Source organism: Arachis ipaensis, chromosome B1 (assembly GCF_059453495.1).
Source record: "Arachis ipaensis isolate K30076 ecotype BB chromosome B1, ASM5945349v1, whole genome shotgun sequence".
NCBI classification, from domain to species: domain Eukaryota; kingdom Viridiplantae; phylum Streptophyta; class Magnoliopsida; order Fabales; family Fabaceae; genus Arachis; species Arachis ipaensis.
The window spans coordinates 139,809,692-139,831,244 of NC_142436.1; the positions used below are offsets into that span (position 1 = coordinate 139,809,692).

Consider the following 21,553-nt stretch of genomic DNA (forward strand, 5'->3'; position numbering starts at 1 on the left):
TTCGTATTCTATGCTCTTTAATATAAATATTTTTTTTTGCGTTCTTTTTTTTTTTTGTGTGTTTTCTCTTTATTATTGTTTATTGTTTTATAGCATTATGTATTTCTTTTTTTTTTTGTTTATTTTTTTTTCTTATTTTTATTCTTATTAAGAGGATAAAACAAGAAAAATTTACAAAGAGGTGAAACAAGAAGGAGAAAATGAATTAAAAAAAAGATGGTGATGAGGAAGATGAGGAGGAATTTTGAGTTAGACAAAATTTATCAAAAAATAGCACCAAAAATTTTTAACTGTGACACAATTTTTTTTAGTTTTGACACTAAAATTTTTTAACCATAACACATGTTCTTGTTAAGAGCATAAAAAAAGAAGAATAAAAAGAAGTTTCTTAATTTTGACGCTAAAATTTTTTAACCGTGACACATGTGCTTATTAAGAGCATAAAACAAAAATGATGAGAAGGAGGACGAGGACGAGGAGGAGAAAAAAGAAGAAAATGATGATGATGAAAAAAAAGAAAAAAAAAAAAGAAAAAAGAAATCAAATAAGAAAAAGAAAAGAGAGGAAGAAGGAAATGGTAGCAATGGTGATAGTGGTAACAACGATAACTTGGTTGGACTTAATTATTTATTTAGCTTGATTTTGAGATTTTTCAAAATAAAAAATAATATTCTCTTGTGAACTTAATAAAATAAAATATAAATACTTAATTAATTCTCAAAAAAATTAAATTAGATATTTTATTTTGTAATATTTTTTTTAAATTTCAAAAATTATTCTTACTAAATAAACTAATTTTTTATAATTTTAAAAAATTTATTTTATAATAATATTTTTAAGTTTGAATTGTCTTGTAATCAATTTTTTAAAAAATTATTTATCTAATACATATTAAAAAATTGATGAAAAATCATAGAGAAACTAATCTGAAAATAATAAAATTTTATTGAAGATAAAAATATTTTATTAAAAATAATAAATAGAAAACAATGAAAAGAGAAGGAAGAATGCAAGCAGCCAAATAAAACTAAAGAAAGTACCCAACAAAATAAAATGCACCAAAAAATAAACCCAAGAAAGTACCCCAACCCTCTGAATTCTCAATTCTCTGTACGACTGCACACCGTTTGATTGGCCTCAGCTCACAAACCCCAACTTTCCAACTGTTAATGGCCTTCCTCTGCTGACCACCCGCGGCGGCGCATGCTTCATGTCTTTCATCCGTAACCACGGCGGAGTCTTCCACGGTGGCCCCACCACCGATCACCACCTTCCATCAAAACGCAAACTTGAAGACTCCGGCTCCCTCGTCGATGACAGCAGCGACAGCAATGATTTGATTAGCGACTTAGTGTCGGTCAGAATGAGAAAAGACGAAGGAGGAGCAGTGAATTCATGGTCCCCAGTTAGAACCCCTCTAAGCCCTCTTTCGGAGACCCAGTCCCAAAGGAGTTTGTCTATTTGGCCACACTTGCAGTTCTTCGTTCGGATGATGTCTGAGGGCAACACCATGGTCATGCACGCTTTTCCAGAAGACAGCGTCAAATCCATCCACCAGCGAATTCAGCACATCAAGGGAATTCCTATCCATGAACAGAGACTGATCTATATGGGAAAGCAGCTTCAATTTGAGCAGACTCTTGCAGAGTGTTCCATTCAAAATGATGCCAGCCTCCAGTTAGTTGGTCGGATGCGCAGCACGGAGCACCCGCAAGCCTGGCAGGTCATGAATGACATGATTTCCGTTGTGTATAGAATGTGCAGAGGGGAATCTCTCCCTAATGCACTCAAGACCGTAAAGGGCCTCATTGACAGTTACCTGAACATGACCCCTAGAGACTCTGACTCTGCTTTGGGCTACTTCCAGATTTTCATGTCTTGTTCGGCACCCGCTGTTTTGGTCATGCTCTACCTTTCTCCCTTTACAGGTAATAAGGACTGTGCTGACTCTTCTGTTAGGCATTTTGTGAATTCTTGTCGTAGTACATTGTCTGAGGAATTGCATAGCCAGTTCGCGCTTGTGGTGTTGGAGTTTTGCAAATTGCTTAGGAGGCTGCACTGTGATGATCCTTTGTATATGTTTTGCCGGAGTACTTTGGGGTCCTTGTTGGAAACTGATTGTGTGTGCTGTGGTACTACTAAGGAGGATGTTAAAGGGTTGATTTTGGTTCAAGATATATTCCCATTTGTCCGTGAGCTTGCCAATAGCTTGTTGAGTGATTTGGATTTGAGTTTGGAATCCCCAACCTATGCTGGGCACTTGTACAGCGATGTTAGAGATCTTAGGGCATTCTTGGTCCCGTTGAGATCTGGAATCAGTGTGCAACAATCACTCATGGTTTCTGCAACGGATGAGGAGCGCCACACCGATGCCATGCTCACAGAAGAGATTGAAAACCTTCATTTTTTATACATTGAGTTGCTGAGCAAGATGGACGAATGCCTTAAAAAAGTGGATAGCAGCTTAGCAGACCAGGAGATAACAGAATGGGATACTCCTTATAATGCGTGGTCTCAGTATCTTTCTATTTTGAAGGAATTACATCAAATCTCTAAGCTTTATGATGGTGCTGAAGAGGAACTTTGGAATGTTTTAACGCGTCAAAGAAGTGCAGTGTGTCAACTGATTGTTAGGTATGCAAAGAGGAATGATGAACATCATTGGATTCTTGAACGCAAGTGTGTGACGAATTTTGAATCAAGAAGGCATTTGGCATTGCTGATGCTGCCAGAGGTAAAAGATGACTATGAGGAGTTGCATGAGATGCTCATTGATAGGTCTCAGTTATTGGCTGAATCTTTCGAATACATAGGACGTGTGGAACCAGAGTCTCTACGTGGGGGCCTATTTATGGAATTCAAAAATGAGGAAGCTACTGGGCCAGGCGTACTGAGGGAGTGGTTTTTTCTGGTATGTCAAGAAATATTCAATCCGCAAAATGCTCTTTTTGTCGCATGCCCAAATGACAAACGAAGATTTTTCCCCAATCCTGGTAATGCTTCATCTGGATTTCCAAATAGACCTCCCCTTCTTTTTTATTCGATTGTGCCATTCATGTGTCCTTCAATACAGTTGTGTTTTGTGTGGATTTGGTGTTAGATCGTTTATCTGTGTGTTATAACTTATAATATTTTATTACACATTGAATAGTTCAAGATTCGACCATCCAGAGGTATTTTAGGGTCACCTTATCATGCTTGAGAATGTTAATAGAGTTGTCAATAGTGCCCAATAATAGGGTGAACCTAGTGTAGTTGAATATCACTCCAAGAGGCTGTGATGGTGAGTGATCATGGTTGCCTACACTATGTGGACCAAAAACCCAAGTGTGCCCTTTTCCTTTTTGCTGTTTTTCATAGATATCTTAAGAATTTTTTTGAATGATGTTTCTTCTATTTCTGCTGAAGCATAATAGGGTTTGGGTAGCTATCTCATACAGTTTATTGGTGTGATTTTAAATTTTTGGATGTGTAATTTTTTCTTTTTATTTTGGATGAAAAGTTGTTTCCTTAGGAGGCCTGTTATTTATTTACTCGTGAAAATAATTTAGGTAAAATTTACTCCCACTTTTACCCTCTAGCCATGTTTGGATGATTTTTGTTTCAATTTTTGCAGTAGCTTTCTAGGGTTCTGAATAACCCTCCCACTCTACCCTTCAAAGCACTTCTCTAATACTCTCTTACTTATGCCACTCCTGTTTCAAGCCACCTTCTTTCCTGCCAACCCTTGCAGCTTTCCAGTAACTTAGTTGTTCCTGCAAACATCAAATACCCACTAGATTTGCTTGTTGGAGTCATTGTTGAGCATTTTATTTTTAAAAAATTTCTTGTCATCAAGTTTAGTTTGTCATTTTTTCTATTTTTGCAGCATCTAAAGTAGATCCTCTGCACCTTGAATATTTCCGCTTCTCTGGTCGAGTTATTGCATTGGCTTTGATGCATAGGGTGCATGTTGGTGTAGTTCTTGACCGTGTGTTTTTCCAGCAATTAGCCGGAAATGAAATTACTTTAGAAGATATACGGGATGCAGATCCACACTTGTATAGTAGCTACAAGCAAATATTGGAGATGGATCCTGGTTTCATTGATTCAGATTCATTAGGACTGACATTTGTTAGAGAGGTGGAAGAGTTAGGACACAGGGAAGTGGTTGAGCTGTGTCCCGGTGGGAAGAACGTCATTGTACATAGTAAGAACAGGGAGAATTATGTTGATCTTCTTATACAGGATCATTTTGTAACATCTATATCTGAGCAGGTGTCAGAATTTGCCAAAGGCTTTGGTGATATTCTCTCAAACTCAAGCCTCGAGTCATCATTCTTTCAAAGTTTAGACCTTAAAGATCTTGACTGGATGCTGCATGGGAGTGAAGATATCATTTCTGTTGAGGACTGGAAAGCACATACTGAGTATCAAGGCTATGAAGAGACAGATTCTCAGATATCTTGGTTTTGGGAGGTATGTTTATGATGCTTTTAGTGAACTACAATGTCAATGTTTGTATATATCTTTCTCTTCTTGGGCTATTATATTTTCCCTTCATATATAGAATACAGTAATGGAGTTTTCCTGGTTTTTAGAGGCAGGAATGTTTTTATTGGGTAACAAGTACTTGCTACATAATCCTCTAATGCTTGTCTTGTTCCATTTTTGCCACAAGCAAAAGAGTTTTATTCCCTGTTGCAACTTGGGAAATGTTTTTGCCTATTTTTGCCTATTGTTCTTTCCCATTCTTCAACGGAGTCATGCTATATTCCTTTTTGTGTTGGGACTAAATTATCACTTTGCCTCCAGTGTTCAATCTTCATGTGCTAAGTATAATTTACCAATATCTCTTAAGTTCATTTATTCCTACAAAAACTAATATATATTTAGTACTGAAGCCCGAAATCATACTTGTGATACCTTGTATTCAATGACACTATTCTTTCATCATGCAGCATATTTTAATTCTCTATAACCAACTAAAAAAATTGTGTATATATGAATACTATCAATTCGAGCCCTTAATGTAATAGCATCTTGTTATCTAACATTTTTTAAGTTACCTATTACAGCTGCATTATAGAGCCATAAAGTGTACTAGTGTATTGCAGATGTTCCAGAAATTCTAGTAGCATAGAATTTCTCCTTTATGTTGAGAAATCTGACTATCAACTTCTAGTCTCTATTCTATTTATTGAAATCAAAAGTGGACGGGCAGCATATCTCATGAACAAAGTCTTGCAACATAGCATTTGCATAGAGATGCTGTCCCCCTTCCCATACTTTTCAAATTGTTATAAATGTTACATTCTGTTTAAAACTTTGGCAGATTCTTGGGAGGATGACAGGCGAAAAGAGAAGGGTACTTCTGTTCTTCTGGACGTCTGTGAAATATTTACCAGTTGAAGGCTTCCCTGGTTTGGCTTCGAGTCTCTCCATTTACAGGTCCCCTGAACATGAGGATCACCTTCCGACATCTCACACATGTTTTTACCGGCTGTGCCTACCTGCCTATTCATCGATGGCCATAATGCAAGATCGTCTTAAAGTCGTCACTCAAGAACACATTGGCTGCAGTTTTGGTACTTGGTGAATGAACATACCTGCAATTTGGATACAAGTTGGTTTCACTGCACATAGAGATATATCGTTATTCAGCATGTGTACAGATAGATTATAGGAGTATTCCATCTATTACCTAAATGGATATTGGGAGAAGGTTCACTAGTTCTTTTTCTCATTGATCTTAGTAAAGTGTTGATATAAAAGAAGTATCAATAAAATAGGATTAAAGATTATATGTTCTATCGTTATAGGGAATAGCTAGCTTCTATGTACATGTACTTGGGAAGTATGTACTTGTAACTTGTAAGTTTGCGTTTATGAAAATCGTGCTCAGAGCAATTTGTTCTCTTCTTTGTTGAGATTTAGAACGTAGAGTTCAAGATAAATAAACATGAATGGATCTTGATCTTTTACTTTTGAAGGACTGTGGCAACTGCCACCTGTGTTAAACAACCATAACCACTTCCAGCACAAGAAGTCAGCCTTGGTTTGTTTATGGTCACCTCCCTTTAACACGCTGTGATGTTACCTTGGATGCAGAAACTCTTCAGGGCAACATCATATCTTAACACATAAAGTAGTTTACTGGTTCATATTTAGAGATATGATATTAATTCATTAAGATATGTAAATTGAGATATTGTAGCATAAGGCAAAGCTACAAGAGATAAAACATAACATGATCACAAAATTCAGAGTATTGAAAATATAATTTTATTCAAACCAAAAGATGAAACCAAACTAGTTGATCTGATCCCTCCTGGAATCAAACCATCATCCCCATACATTACCAATAAAATTCCCTTATATTTTCAGCACTCTACTCGGCATGATCCTAATGTGGAGCCGTAAGTGTAGTGCTTACTGCTTAGTGCTTACATAAAGACTGCTATATATCTCTCATAACCAAATACTTGCTTCAGAATATAACATCAATAACAGATATAAACTAAACGGAAAAAAAAAAATATTAATAATAACAAAGAAAAGGGTTTCAACTTTAGGCATGCAAAAAGGTAGAACTCATATTCCCAACTTTCCAATCTCCATTTATCTAAGCTTCGGTCTTCTCAACTGGAACTTCGACGGGGGCGGCATCAGCGACGGTTTCAGATGGTTTGTTCTCCTCAGTTGGCTTATCTTCCTCCACTGGTGCTGATTCCTCTGTCACAACAGTTTCCTCTGCTGCTGGTTGCTCTTCTTTCACTTCTTCTGGTTTTTCTTCTATCTTTTCGGCTGGTGTCGCCGCCTCCTCTGCCTCAGCCTTTCCTTCCTCTGTCACCTCCTTAGTCTCTTCTTCAACTGGAGCTTCAGTTTCTTGAGCAACAGGGGCTTCTGTTGTTGCTTCTGGTTCTGGTACTGCATCTTTTGCTTCTTCAATAATGGTTTCTTCCTTTGCTTCTTCGGTGGCTGGTTGTTCTGGTGCTGGAGCCTCGGTAGCTGCTTGTTCTGTGGTTGTTTCCTCTGCCTTGGTTGCCTCAACTGCTTCGGTTTCTGTCACATTTGTAGGTACTTGCTGTGCAATCTGCAGCATCAAATTCATTTGAACTAAGCATTGTGAAAATCAAGGCTTAACAAGGGTTTGAGACAAAGAAAAAAGGTTGATCTTCGGGAAAATGTTGCTTGAATGATCAACATGGTTGTGGAGACATTCCATGCAATAGTTATTGGTTTGTTTATGATCAAAAGCAAATGACACAGAAAAGGAGCAATTGAGAAAATGAGAGTTATTGCAATAGAGTAGACATACTTCTTAAGTACACATTCAATAAGTTCTGATTTGTTGATCGACAATAAATCACAGCAAGAAAATCATGGAGATACAGAAATAATTTACTAGTAACATAAACGTTTTCGTTTCTATCATCATAATCATATAATAAAAAGGCTACTAAATTAGTAAACTTCAAATGGACTAATGACTCAGTGCAATGTTGAAGAAGCACAGATTTAGTTACCTCAACACTGGCCATTAGGAATGCAGAAAAGAGAGAACGTGGAAGAATTGAATGGGTTGGGAAGTGTATGAAGAAGAAAGCAAGAGAGCTTATTGTGAGTGTGAGTGTGGTGAAGAGTTGATGAAGCTATGGGGTAATATATAGAGGGCCTAAAGTTTTGAATAATAAAGGAATTAATACAAAGAGTGACCACTTGGCAGAATCTTTTTCAATCAGAAACCTCATCATGCTGACACAAATCAAATGGTATCACAATGTCTAGTTGTAAAATATTTTTGTTTCCCATGATTAATTTTTTCCAGAATTTGTAAGATTATTTTGAGTAGAATTTAAAGAGAAAAACTATTTAGCTGCTAGTAAAAGGTTAAATATTAGTAGTTATTTACAGAAATACAAGAAAAATTCTGGAAAAATACGGTGGTCGATAAATTGGTTAAAATGAGTGTTTTATTCAATATACTTTTTTTAGTATTTGTATTTTTTATTTTGGTGAATTACTGCACTTTAAATATTTTTTAAGTATTGTTGTATGATTGACTCTATCAAATAATTCTTAACCACTATAAAATAAAACAAAATTTCACGTAATTGGAATCTATCCATGATTTTAATATATAAGTAACGGTTTTTTAATAGACAAAAACAGCAAAGATGAGGCGCATCATGTATTATATATTTAAAGGAAACTAAATTGAAAATGGTTGTAACGAATTAATTCAGCAGTGCAGATTATTAGTACAAGATACCTACAAAATCAGGCATTGCCATCAAATAATTTAATGGGTGCAGTGGGGTTTTTGTCTATGTACCAATAATACATAGCAGTTGAGCTAGTGTACCACCACCACTGCCATATATTATGAAGTAGCAGACATAATCCTTCCCTTTGTGACCGTAAAATGTGAAAAATCCCATTTAACTGCTCTTGAGTCAAGAAAATGAAGCTCTTTTGTTTCTCGTTTGTCCTAAGGTGTAATAGAATTGATGCTAGTAAGTACTAAAATGAAAAGGCAACAACATCAAGGGAGGATGGGGCGGTGGCTAATGTAGGGCCCAATGAGGAAGTGCGATCACTACCGTCCAATTTGATGTGGGCCCAGATGGACATCACAGTTGGCATAAACACAGAAAAGAAAAGGGCTTTTGGTTCCCATGAGTGTGCAGGCTATGCCAATTGGGCACCGCCCCTTCTATTTTTTCTCCTAAAAAAGTTGCATTAATCCATTCCCTCCTAAGCTTTCCACGTCTTACACTCGTGACATGGGTCCCACTTTCCATCCTCCCTTTCAATCTGCCACCTCACACCTTCTATTTCATTTTCCCTCTTTTCAATTTTAATTATTATAAAGAAGAATAATAATAAGATGAGAATATCTTTTTATTATTTTTTATAATGTCAAAAAATTATTAAATATTCTTACCCCATGTTTTCACCAAATGCTAATGGTAATTTCTTTGCCTTAAGAAAGATGCTCTCTTATTATCATCTTATGAGTAATTGGGTTTTTTTTATCCCCTTATTGAGGATCTCCTCAGTCCTCTCTTCCCTGTCATAATAATAATTCTAGTCTAAGACTATAGTACCAATCTAACACGACTGTCAATATTATTAACTCGGTTTTTGGACGTAACCTACATGCTCTGCCTCTGCAATCTGCATCTCTAATTGCGTGGCATTTTAGCTATTTCATTCCTTTTCTTTTGCAATTCTCATTTTCAGTAGTTATTATATGTGCTTTGCCTTGTGCCGTAATCTGTTTAAATTCATGTATTAAATCCAATTCTTTAAAATTTGATTGATGTGATCTATATACACAGATAACAAATTAATTAATTTGCAATAGTTTCGGCCATACATGATATTTATATTATAACAGAAAAATTTAATGATAACTGTTTTTGCATGGTGAATCAATCGAGCGATATTGTTTAGTACTGGCATGGGAAGACCGGAAGAAGCAATTTTTCCTTGCTCTCTCTACCTTGAATCATTTGAAGTTTGATGATATGGACCAATAATTGTGCACCACATGTATGTATGTAGACCCGTGAATCATGGATGGAATATCTATAATGCTTTGGTATGGTTTAACATAATCTCATGCATATGCTATGTAATCCGGTGTTAGTGTGTGATTCATATTATGGATCCCTTGAATGATGCAAAGGTTTGTTGTATTTAGATATCAAATTTGTTTGGGACACAATGAAAAATCTTGACAATATATATAATGGACTAGTTATTTAGTCTAATAGAAATAAAAAATGAAAATTACTCCATAAATTATCTTAAATCTAAAAATTTTCATTCAATTATTTCAAAAATAATCATCTAAATATTAAATTATAAACCGTTTTCACTTTCCAAATCACTCTTCCTCCCCACTCGGCAGTCACTTTTGTAGCCCCCTTCCTCCATTATCATCGCGGGATCGTCATCAAACAACTATCCACTTAGTTATTAAAATAATCATTTGGCTACCTAGTGAAATGACTATCCAATATTTGTCAATTGTATATACTTAAACTGAATCGAACAAAATAATCATCCAATTAAGAATTAAAATAACAATTTACATACCTAGTAAATTGAGCATCCAACACATTTGCAGGGTAGAAAGAGTGGACGGCTACTAAATTGTGAAAGAGAGCAGAATTAAATCAGAGGTGTTAAAGAAAAGAAAAAAGAGAGCTAAAGATTATATATCTTCATTGATTATGGATATGTAGATATATAGCAACCAAAGTCATAAACCAACAAATTTTTTTTGCCATCCATCTCTACCATCGATTATGTATATTCATTGACTGTGGATATGTGGATATATAGCACGGGAATAACGTGTGTCTCGAACGGTGCAACCGGAGGCGGCGGTCTACGGTGGGGCCTGCATGGCCTGTGTCGGTGGGCAACGGTAGCGAGGACGCATAGAGCCATGGACCGAAGTGATGGAAAGAAAATGAGCGGCAGAAGAGAAATCACATGTGGAGAAAGGAAGTTATTATATACGTAACTATACCATTTTGCAAATCTTTATTTTTTTAAAAAATTTGAACTACGAAATTATTTAATATTAATTAAATTAATTATCATCTGATTTTAATTTTTTTTTACTTCTATTGTATACATTATATCCTAAAATTATTATCACCCTATATTTTTCTTTTAGATATTATTGGCCACAATTATCCTTAGCTTGTATAATAAAATTGCCTGGTTTAATTATTATATGATTTATTTTTAAAATTTAATTTTGATGTATTCTCGTTGTTTTTATTACATAATGTCATGTTAATAAAAATAATTATTTTTATTATTAATCATATAAATAGTCATTCAAAATATAAATTACATAAAATATTATCTTATATTTATTATATTATCTTAAAAGAATAAATAAAAAATTTATGTACATACAAAAAATTAGACATTAAATAAGCTATTATATATTTATATAAATATATAATTATATATATATATATTATCATGATACTACTTATTCTAAAAATTTAAGTTGATAGTATAAAATAACATGAATATTTATATTTAATTTCTAATAGATCAATGTTACATGATCAATAAATATAATTTTTTTTGTTAATATTTAGTCAGTAATAATTTACACTCATATTTACAAATGTTTTGCATACAAAAAATATATAATTTGCATATATATATTTATTAGAGTTTTACATACATAAAATAATACAATTTGTACCCATTAATCAATATAATTCATAGTTAAACTTTTTAAAATTTGTACACATGAATTAATAAAATAATAATTTAATATTTATGCAGGCTAAATGATGACTAAAAATACTAAAAGTAGCTGATCTTTAAGAATTTTTTTTTTTAATATAAAAATATAATAACAAAAAATAATAATTTTTGATAGTCCCTTATCATTTTTTTTTTTTTTTTTTTACAAACTAAAAATTAATTCGTCACAAACTTAAATGGACTAATAAATTAATCATTAGAACAATCCAAATTAATTTTTCTACCATTTCTCACTAAGATATATACAGTTCACCTAATTGAAAAATAAAATATGGAAGTACGTTTCCAGCGTGTAAACACGTAATATTGGGATGGAGGGTGACATGTCCAACGTGGCGACTGGCGAGACTCATGGCTCACATCACTTAGACTGAACCCGAAATTGCTGCTATTTGATAGAGACTTGTCATCCTTTTTAGGAAAATTCTAACCACAAGAGTGTTCGATCGAAATGCAAATTAATATGGTTTTGCATTATTCATATTTCAATTTGAAGCATAGGTGGCAACAAACATGCACAAGTGTCGTAGGAGTTCACTAATTCAAGCAGATCAGAAGAAGATCATGTGAACTTGTGGGAGATTTTGCTTGAGTTGGCGACATCAATGTCTATTATTTATGTTAAAGCTCCGATGACTCAAAACTAGGGAGGGCCATGCATGCAATGCGTCGCTTTTAATTAGTGTGAGTAAATTATCAGTTTGGGTATTAAACATGTAAGGTGAAAACTCGATAATTATTTTCATGTGAAATTATAATGTAGAATAGTTAGATGATTTAATTCATTATATAATTTTTAATTATTAATTTCACATAAAAATAAATATCTACAAAATATTTACTAAACATGTTATTGTTTATTTTGTGTGTCATTCCATCAACTCTTTTAAAATATCAATTAAATGATTTGAAGTTGTCTTTGTACAAAGATAATAAATAAAAATTGGTGGAAACTCAGGTGAAATTGACTTCCGGTGAAATCGATAACTGAGAATCGTTAAATGATTTAAATAATTTGACTAAATTTTCATTTAACGGCTTTCAGATATTAATTTCACGTGAAATCGACTGCACCTGAATTTTTACCATAAAAATTATTAAATAAATTGACATATTTAATTAAATTATTATTTAATATTTTAAATTATTATCTTTATACTAAAATAACTTTATGATCTATCAATTATCAAATAAATCATCAAGAATACAAAGTCACGTCCAAAAACTTCTGCCTCTGTTTTCAAATTATATCTGAACCAGTGGTAATTGAACTATAAGCTTATTAATAAAGACGGTTAAATGTTAAAAACGTAATGACAGATTCAATGGTTCATATATAGCAAAGCTTCTCAATTAGTGAAACCTCCTAATTATAATTGTGAAAGGTTGCTTCGGGGTTGGGGTGACATGGTTTCGTTGGGGAAAAGGCGGTATTCCCCTTTGATCTTTCTTTTTGGAACTTTCCATATGTTAACGCCTTTGCCTGTTGGTTTGTGTCCAAAATTAGTAACAACCCAGTGACCACTGTGGGGACCCTTTTGCTATCCATCTATGTCTCTCCGATCCACTGAGCCTTTACAATACATTCTCGATCATTCAGAGCTTCTAATCCAATCACGTTCCACTTCGTTGCACTGACAGCAGTATTTAGTTGGGAGAGCCAAATACAACTTGCATTCTAATCTTTATGCATATGGCATGATTGGGTCCAGAAATTTGTGAAACTTTTTGTATATAAATAATGGATAATATTGGCACGGGAAGCCTCGATCTGTATGTACTATCATGTCGGTTCATACATCACTGCAATATTCTGCAATAGCAGTCCAAATACAACGGATAAAAGGATCGTCCAAAAAAATGTGGAGGTGATGATACTATGATAGCATCAAATTGAATAACATATTATATTGTCAACTAATAAAGAGATCACAAAATTCGGGACGTAACAGCTTTATAAGCAATGAAATTGATCTTTGAAAACACGTGACAAGCCTAGGATGACGAAGAATGGACCACACCGATCCGATGTGCTTGTATATTCCCCCTATGAAGCATCAGATTCAAATCCACCTATTTGCATCACATCATCAACAGGATAATATAACGGGATTATGTGCAGTCATGCAAGATAGAAACGGTGGTGGAGCTCTAACAAATTATGAGAAAGTAAGGAAAATGATCCAAGATATATGGACGAATAAGTAGATTAACCAAGGAGGAAAGTGACAATTTAATCTATGAGAATTTTAATTTCGAATTAATTAATTTCTAAAAAAGATAGTAAACAGATAAATACATTGTGTTTTTATATATAGATTATGAGAAACGAAACTATTATTTTAGATTATTCCTCTAAACTCAATACTAAGAATTAGGTTTAAAAATATCTAAAATTTTAAAGAATCGGTTTGAAAATGAAGGGTTATCTCAAATTTCAAAGTATTACACCTTAAAAGTATAACCACAATAATAATCCTTCATCAATTCACTTAATTCCTCACCACTCAACTCTAGGAGTGTAATGGCAATATTATAATTATTATTTCCAACCTTAAAGAAAGAGTTACAATATTGATGATAAATAGGTCTAGGTAAAAGAATAGAACATGATATAAAAAAAGGGACACTCTACTATATAAATTGAAGTGGTATAGAGAGAAAATAAATTCTTTTTATAGTTATTTTTTATTATTTTATTGTTATTTAAAGTGTGGGTCCTATCTTTTTTAATCTCTCTTTCATCCCATAAAAAGAAAGATCTGTAAACCTACATCTTTACCGTATAATTCACCTAAAAAAAGAGTATCAGATAAAAATATACTTGGCAATTTTTACCATACTAGAATCAACTAAATCTAATCATATGCACTATTATAAATACGTAATTAAATATGATCTCTAATTTAATTTTTTTTCTATCTATACTAATTTGAATATCGGAGATCTTGAAAGTACACCTCCCACCATAGGAATGTCAAACTCGGAATGTGAAAAACTTAAAATAGAAATAGAAAGATGGTGACAACATCGTGTCTCCAACTACAAATTTTATTCAGATAACTTCTAATTAATTTGGAAGGACAAAATACTTCTAAACAAAAACGAAATTGTCCATTTGTTCCATTATTTATAGTGACATGTTCTGTTGTTGTTACATGTATAAGAATCGGAGTTTTTCACGTAAAACCGTTTTAATAAAATCATAATTTTAGTACCCATAATATAGACTCAAAATTTAGAAGTTTTAACTTGAAAATATAAAGATGAAATTTGATTTTAATGAATATTTCTCAGTTGAAAAATGTATCTTTTTCGAAAATTTTTTGTAAAAATGTATACTGGCACTTAAGCTGGCAGTACCGACTCTAGTCTGTCCAGTGCCGTGTATTTTAGAAAATAAGATTTTTGAAAATTGATTTATTGTTTTGAAATGACAAAAAAATAATTTAGAATTGAAAACCGGGCACTAATCTTAAAGGTTTTGCCCCAAAGTGGGCAAAACAGACCGAAAATGCTAACGGGTTAGACCGGACCCAAGGCCCAACATATTTAAGAGAGTTAAATGAGCTTTGAGCTCATTTTCCAAACCAAAGAGAGAGAGAGGCACGGTTTTGAGAGAAGAGAGGAGAAGAGGAGATGTCACTATTCACATCCACCTTTTGGGAGCCATAACTTGAGCTACGGAACTCCGATTGACGAGCTGTTTACGACTACGCGAAGCTCTCGTCGAGCTCTTTGTTTCTATCTAAGCAAACCTGGTAAGAAATCGCGTCTCAATCTCCAGTTTTCAGCCCTAGAATTTTGCATTTTTGGGGTTATAGTTTTGAGTAGATTTTGTGGTTTCGCTTGTTTAGGTGATCTCTAATAGCGGGTAATTGTTGGATTTTACCCTTAATCTTGTTGGGTAAAGTAATGTTTTACTAAATCCTTGTGTTTAGTTATTTTGTGTATCTTAGGTTTTGATTTTGATATATATATAATGTTAGTTTGAGCTTTGGTGGCTTGTTGGTGAGTTGAAAGCTTGTTGGACTCCAATCTTGGTGCGGTGTGCATTTTTGGGAGCGGCCAAGGTATGGTTTCGGTCTCCTCTATGTAATATGTAATATCATTGGACACTTAGGCTAGCTGACCTTAATATAGGTTGAAGGATGTGATTGTATGATTAATTGTATATAGATGTATGCTTGAGGATGGATTGGATGTAGGATGAATGAGTTGAATGTGATGATATAAGCTGTTTTACTTTCAAAACTCTGTATGTCAGTATTTAACTAGTCGGCCCAAACTTCGCAAGCCGTGGTTAGATCTTTATATTATTATACTCTTATATAATTACATATATCTTGTTACCTTACATAGTGGATCTTATCTTTTACGCTTTTAGCTTCGTATGAACGTTCGCGCTTTGTAATTCTGTATTAGAGCTTATTTCCTTCATCGGGCTTCTAGAATTATTATTCCTTATATATATATATATATATATATATATATATATATGTATGAGCCTTAGAATTGTCATAACCCTTGATTAACCTTTGCTTTACGGCATGAGGTAAGGCTTAGGGTAATTAGGGTGTTACATTTAGTGGTATCAGAGCGGTTCGTCCTCGTGAGCCTGAGGGATGGACCGATTGTGCTTCATTGCATACTCTGAGTCATTTTTCTTTCATGCTATTTAGGTTATCTACTTGATATTTCATAGCATGCTTGTTTGTGAGTGCCTTTTTGGGATAATTGAAGCCCTAGGCTTTTGATATTGAGACTGATCACCTTGATATCGAATGTTTGGTGTAAACAGGAACCCTAATAGCTACTCGCGGACGAGGTCGTACACGTTCACGAAGAGAGAGTAGAAATGAGCAACTGGCCGATAACCATGCCGAGTTCATGGCGGCAATGGCTAATCTTGCGAATACCATGGAGGTCAATGCTGCTACGACTCTGCAAGCTGTGCAGAGGCTGGGTCAACCGGCGGGAAACGGGAACTGTAACGGAAATAGGAACAAAAATGTAAAAGGAGACGGTAATGACTTGGGAGGTGCTCCAATGACTTTGGCTTCGTTTTTGAAGGTTCATCCACCAACTTTCAGAGGTTCGACCAACTCAACTGAAGCGGACGATTGGTTCCGAGCTATGGAGCGTGCACTACAGGCTCAACATGTCCCGGCTAACCAATACGTGGAGTTTGTGGCTTATCAACTGTTAGGAGAGGCACAGAATTAGTGGCAAGGAGGGTGCCAGTTGATGCGACTTCCGAATGCAGAAATCTCTTGGGATGCATTTCAAACGGCATTCTATAAGAAGTACTTTCCTGAATCTGCAAAGGAAGCAAAGGAGATGGAACTTATGCAGCTGAAGCAAGGTTCCTTATCTGTGGCGGACTATACAAGCCGATTTGAAGAGCTTTGTAGGTTCTCTAGGGTGTGTTAGGGTGCCCCAGAGACCTATGAAAGCTGGAAGTGCATCAAGTATCAAAGGGGCTTGAAGGATAACATCATGAATGCGGTGGCTCCTTTGGAGATTCGGATTTTTTCTGATCTGGTAAACAAGGCGAGAGTTGTTGAGGAATATGCACAGATAGTAGCCTCGTCAAGGGACACTCATGGAGGAAACACTAATAGGGAGTGCGACAATTACCTTGGACCAAGGGGACAAAACCTCAAGAGAAATGGTGAAGGGAAGCGGTCAATAGCTTACTCCCCTGATATGAAATGTGAGGAGTGTGGGAACTGCCATCCGAATAAGCCATGCCATTTGGGTATGAAACTATGTTACAAGTGTGGCGCACCGGGACCTTTGGTTAGAGATTGTCCACATCGGGGAACACATGAGTCGGGTCGATTACAACAGCAGGGTTGAGGTAATTATGAAGCCGGTAGCCAAATCTTAACTTATTTTCATAGTATAGAATATCGCCGTTTGTTTTGAAAAGGTTTTCAAGCTTAGAATGATTTTTAAATTTGGTTTTGAACTTTGGTTTAAAAGATTTGGTTTTGAAACTAGGATTGGAACATTTCGATTAAATGATACGATTTAAAAAGGAAAGTGATTTATATGATTTTGTTAAATTGTGATTTTGGTTTGTAATTTAACTTATCGAAAGGGATTCAAATTGAAAGGTCTTGATTTAAGGATTTCAATGAATCTAGGAAAAATCATGCTTTGAAGTGATTGATTTACAAATAAATAATTTTTGACTCTTTTGAGAAGGTTTTAACAATGGACTCATTTAGATTGAACTTGTTTTAAAGGTTTTGAAAAATATTACAAAATCGGTATTTGGTTTAAGGAAAAAAATTTTCGGATTCAGAATGACGATAATCAGAGTGACGCAGCGGAAGACGAGAGAGAACATCGACACTGTAGGATGATAATGAGTGAGATGCTTTTGCAACTTGTTGGATCGATAACGTTGATAGTGGAATGCTTCGTGGAGAATATATATATATATATATATATATATATATATATATATATATATATATATATATATCGCGTGATTCGAATTTTCAAGGGCGAAAATTTTATTAGGAGGGGAGAATGTAAGAACCTGAGTTTTTCACGTAAAATCGTTTTAACAAAATCATAATTTTAGTGTCTAGAATAGATTCAAAATTTAGAAGTTTTAATTTGAAAATATAAAGGTGAAATTTGATTTCAATGAATTTTTCTGAGTTGGAAGACGTATCTTTTTTGAAAAGTTTTTGTAAAAGTGTATACTGGTGCTTAAGCTGGCACTACCGGCTCTAGTCTGTCCAGTACCGTGTATTTTGAAAAATAAAATTTTTGAAAATTGATTTATTATTTTGAAATGACAAAAAAAATTTAGAATTGAAAACCGGGCACTAATCTTAAAAATTTTGGCCCAAAGTGTGCCAAACGGACCGAAAATACTAACGGGTTGGACCGGGCCCAAGGCCCAACATATATAAGAGAGTTAAATGAGCTTTGAGCTCATTTTCCAGCCCAAAGAGAGAGAGAGAGAGGCGCGGTTTGAGAGAAGAGAGGAGAAGAGATGTCACTATTCACATCCACTTTCCGGAAGCCATAACTTGAGCTATGGAACTCCGATTGACGAGCCGTTTGCGGCCACGTGAAGCTCTTATCGAGATCTTCGTTTCTATCTAAGTAAATCTGGTAAAAAATTGTGTCTCAATCTCCAGTTTTCAGCCCTAGAATTCTGCATTTTGGGGGTTATAGTTTTGAGTAGATTTTGTGGTTTCGCTTGTTTAGGTGATCTCTAATAGCGAAAAATTATTGGATTTTATCCCTAATCTCGTTGGGTAAGGTAAAGTTTCACTAAACCCTTGTGGTTAGTTATTTTGTGTATCTTGGGTTTTGATTATATATATATATATATATATATATATATATATATTGTTAGATGATGATTATTGATGAGTTGTGTTGATGGGTGTTAAGATTGAAAGATGGATGTTGATGATGATTTTTTATTGTTGGTTATTATGGTTGATGATGATTGTTGAGAATTATTGGTGTTGATGAGTTTTATGATGGATTTGGTTAATGTTAGATATTGTTTAGTGATGATTACTGGAATTGATGAGGATTTGTTTTGGTTGTTGAGATTGTTGTTGGTTGGTGATGATTATGAGTGTGGACTTATGATTGAATGGGAAATTATGGCTTGGTAGTGAGATATGGTGTAATGGTTGAGTAATTTAGGTGTGGAATTGAGAAGAATGATATGAAATAGTAAGATGTTGGATGTGGTAGTGTTTTATGATGATTGAGCAGGTTTTGCTTTAGTTATGAATTAAGAGTTGGTTAAAAATTGAGGTTTTGTGGATTTTGTAAAAACTAGTTTTTAGTGAACTTTGACGGGTTACACCTTGTGTCTTAGTTTTCAAAATTTGTTGAAACTTGTTTAGAATTAAAGCTCATTGAAAAGTCTTCAAATTGATATAAGGTTTGTAAAATTTGGATTTTTGTAGAGAAAGTTATGATCATTCAAAGTTTGATGTCAAAACCTGAATTCTGCAATGTTGCAGAATTTTGTGATTTCTGGTTTGTGTGCGCACGCACAACCTTGTGCGCACACACACCCTTGTGATTTTTCGAACCTGTGCGCACGCACAGCCTTGTGCATACACACACACAGGGAAAAGCCTTCTGTTAAGAGCGCTAGCACAACCTGTGCGCGCACATAACTAATGAAGTTTTACAACCTGTGCGCACGCACACGATGGAAGGTGCATTCTGTTGAGAGCGCTCGCACGCCTTGTGCGAGCGAATAGAGTTTGAAAAATTTTGCACTTGTGCATACGCACACTGGTGCACGAAATTGTGATCATCAACAATGGCGCCAAAGGACTTGGAGCTCTTAAACATGAATCACACTTTGTCACAATTCCGCACAACTAACCAGCAAGTGCACTGGGTCGTCCAAGTAATACCTTACGTGAGTAAGGGTCGATCCCACGGAGACTGTCGGCTTGAAGCAAGCTATGGTCACCTTGTAAATCTCAGTCAGGCTAATTCAGATGGTGATGGATAATTGAGAATTAAATAATAAATAAAACGTAAAATAAAGATAGAGATACTTATGTAATTCTTTGGTTGGAATTTTAGATAAGCGTATGAAGATGCTTTGTTCCTCCTGAACCTCTGCTTTCCTATTGCCTTCTTCCAATCATTCATACTCCTTTCCATGGCAAGCTTTATGTTGGGCATCACCGTTGTCAATGGCTACTTCCCATCCTCTCAGTGAAAACGTTCCAAATGCGCTGTCACCGCACGGCTAATCATCTGTCGGTTCTCGATCATGTTGGAATAGGATCCATTGATCCTTTTGCGTCTGTCACACGCCCAACAATCGCGAGTTTGAAGCTCGTCACAGTCATCCCTTCCCAGATCCTACTCGGAATACCACAGACAAGGTTTAGACTTTTCGGATCTCAAGAATGACCGCCAATAATTCTAGCCTATACCACGAAGGTTCCAATCTTAGATTAGAAACCCAAGAGATACACATTCAAGCTTGTTTGCATGTAGAACGGAAGTAGTTGTCAGTCACGTGTTCATAGGTGAAAATGGTGATGAGTGTCACATAATCATCACATTCATCATGTTCTTGGGTGCGAATGAATATCTTGGAGAAGAAATAGACTTGAGTTGAATAGAAAAACAATAGTACTTGTATTAATTCATGAAGAACAGCAGAGCTCCACACCTTAATCTATGGTGTGTAGAAACTCCACCGTTGAAAATACAAAAGTGATAATGGTGTAAGTATGGCCGAATGGCCAGCCTCCAAGGTCTAGGGACTAAACGTCCAAAGATCTCTCCAAAATACAATAGTATAAGGTCCTATTTATAGAGAACTAGTAGCCTAGGGTTTACAGAAATCAGTAATTAATGCAGAAATCTTCTTCCGGGCCCACTTGGTGTGTGCTTGGGCTGAGCATTGAAGCTTCCATGTGTAGAGACTTTTCTTGGAGTTAAACTCCAGCTTTTGTGCCAGTTTGGGCATTTAACTCCAGCTTTTGTGCCACTTCTGGAGTTAAACGCCAGAATTCTTGAGCTGACTTAGAACGCCTGTTTGGGCCATAAAATATCGGAAAAAGTATAGACTATTATATATTGCTGGAAAGCCCAGGATGTCTATTTTCCAACTCAATTGAGAGCGCACCAATTGGGCTTCTGTAGCTCCAGAAAATCCACTTCGAGTGCAGGAAGGTCAGAATCCAACAGCATCTGTAGTCCTTTTTCAGCCTCTGAATCAGATTTTTGCTCAAGTCCCTCAATTTCAGCCAGAAAATATATGAAATCACAGAAAAACACACAAACTCGTAGTAAAGTCTAGAAAAGTAATTTTTAAATAAAAACTAATAAAAATATAATAAAAACTAACTAAAATATACTAAAAACATACTAAAAACAATGCCAAAATGCGTATAAATTATCCGCTCATCACAACCCCAACCTTAAATTGTTGCTTGTTCCCAAGTAAAAATCAAATAGGATAAAAAGAAGAGAATATACAATGAATTCCAAAAACATCTTTGAAGATCAGTATTAATTAGATGAGCGGGGCTATTAGCTTTTTGCTTCTGAACAGTTTTGGCATCTCACTTTATCCTTTGAAGTTCATAATGATTGGCTTCTATAGGAACTCAGAATCCAGATAGTGTTATTGATTCTCCTAGTTAAGTATGTTGATTCTTGAACATAGCTACTTTAGGAGTCTTGGTCGTGACCCTAAGCATTTTGTTTTCCAGTATTACCACCGGATACA

General features: G+C 35.0%; 2 protein-coding genes across 2 annotated transcripts; one reads left to right on the top strand and one right to left on the bottom strand.

Annotated features, from left to right (window-relative positions):
- Positions 1 to 986: 986 nt before the first annotated feature.
- Positions 987 to 5,897, top strand: UPL5 (ubiquitin protein ligase 5). Its single transcript, XM_016340150.3, has 3 exons — positions 987 to 2,993; positions 3,869 to 4,458; positions 5,315 to 5,897. The coding sequence occupies exons 1-3, from the start codon at positions 1,211 to 1,213 to the stop codon at positions 5,576 to 5,578; spliced, it is 2,637 nt and encodes an 878-aa protein (XP_016195636.1). The 5' UTR covers positions 987 to 1,210; the 3' UTR covers positions 5,579 to 5,897.
- Positions 5,898 to 6,248: 351 nt separating this feature from the next.
- Positions 6,249 to 7,651, bottom strand: LOC107636641 (uncharacterized). The gene is made up of 2 exons (XM_016340141.3): positions 7,509 to 7,651; positions 6,249 to 7,075 (listed from the first exon to the last, which is right to left on the bottom strand). Exons 1-2 carry the CDS (start codon positions 7,521 to 7,523, stop codon positions 6,605 to 6,607), a joined length of 486 nt encoding a protein of 161 aa, XP_016195627.1. The 5' UTR covers positions 7,524 to 7,651; the 3' UTR covers positions 6,249 to 6,604.
- Between the last annotated feature and the right edge of the window lie 13,902 nt (positions 7,652 to 21,553).

Coding starts and splice junctions, on each gene's coding strand:
- UPL5 (XM_016340150.3), top strand. CDS start 1,211: ATGTCTTTCATCCGTAACCACGGCGGAGTCTTCCACGGTGGCCCCACC. Junction 2,994..3,868: donor AAGATTTTTCCCCAATCCTG/GTAATGCTTCAT, acceptor CTATTTTTGCAG/CATCTAAAGTAGATCCTCTG. Junction 4,459..5,314: donor AGATATCTTGGTTTTGGGAG/GTATGTTTATGA, acceptor AAACTTTGGCAG/ATTCTTGGGAGGATGACAGG.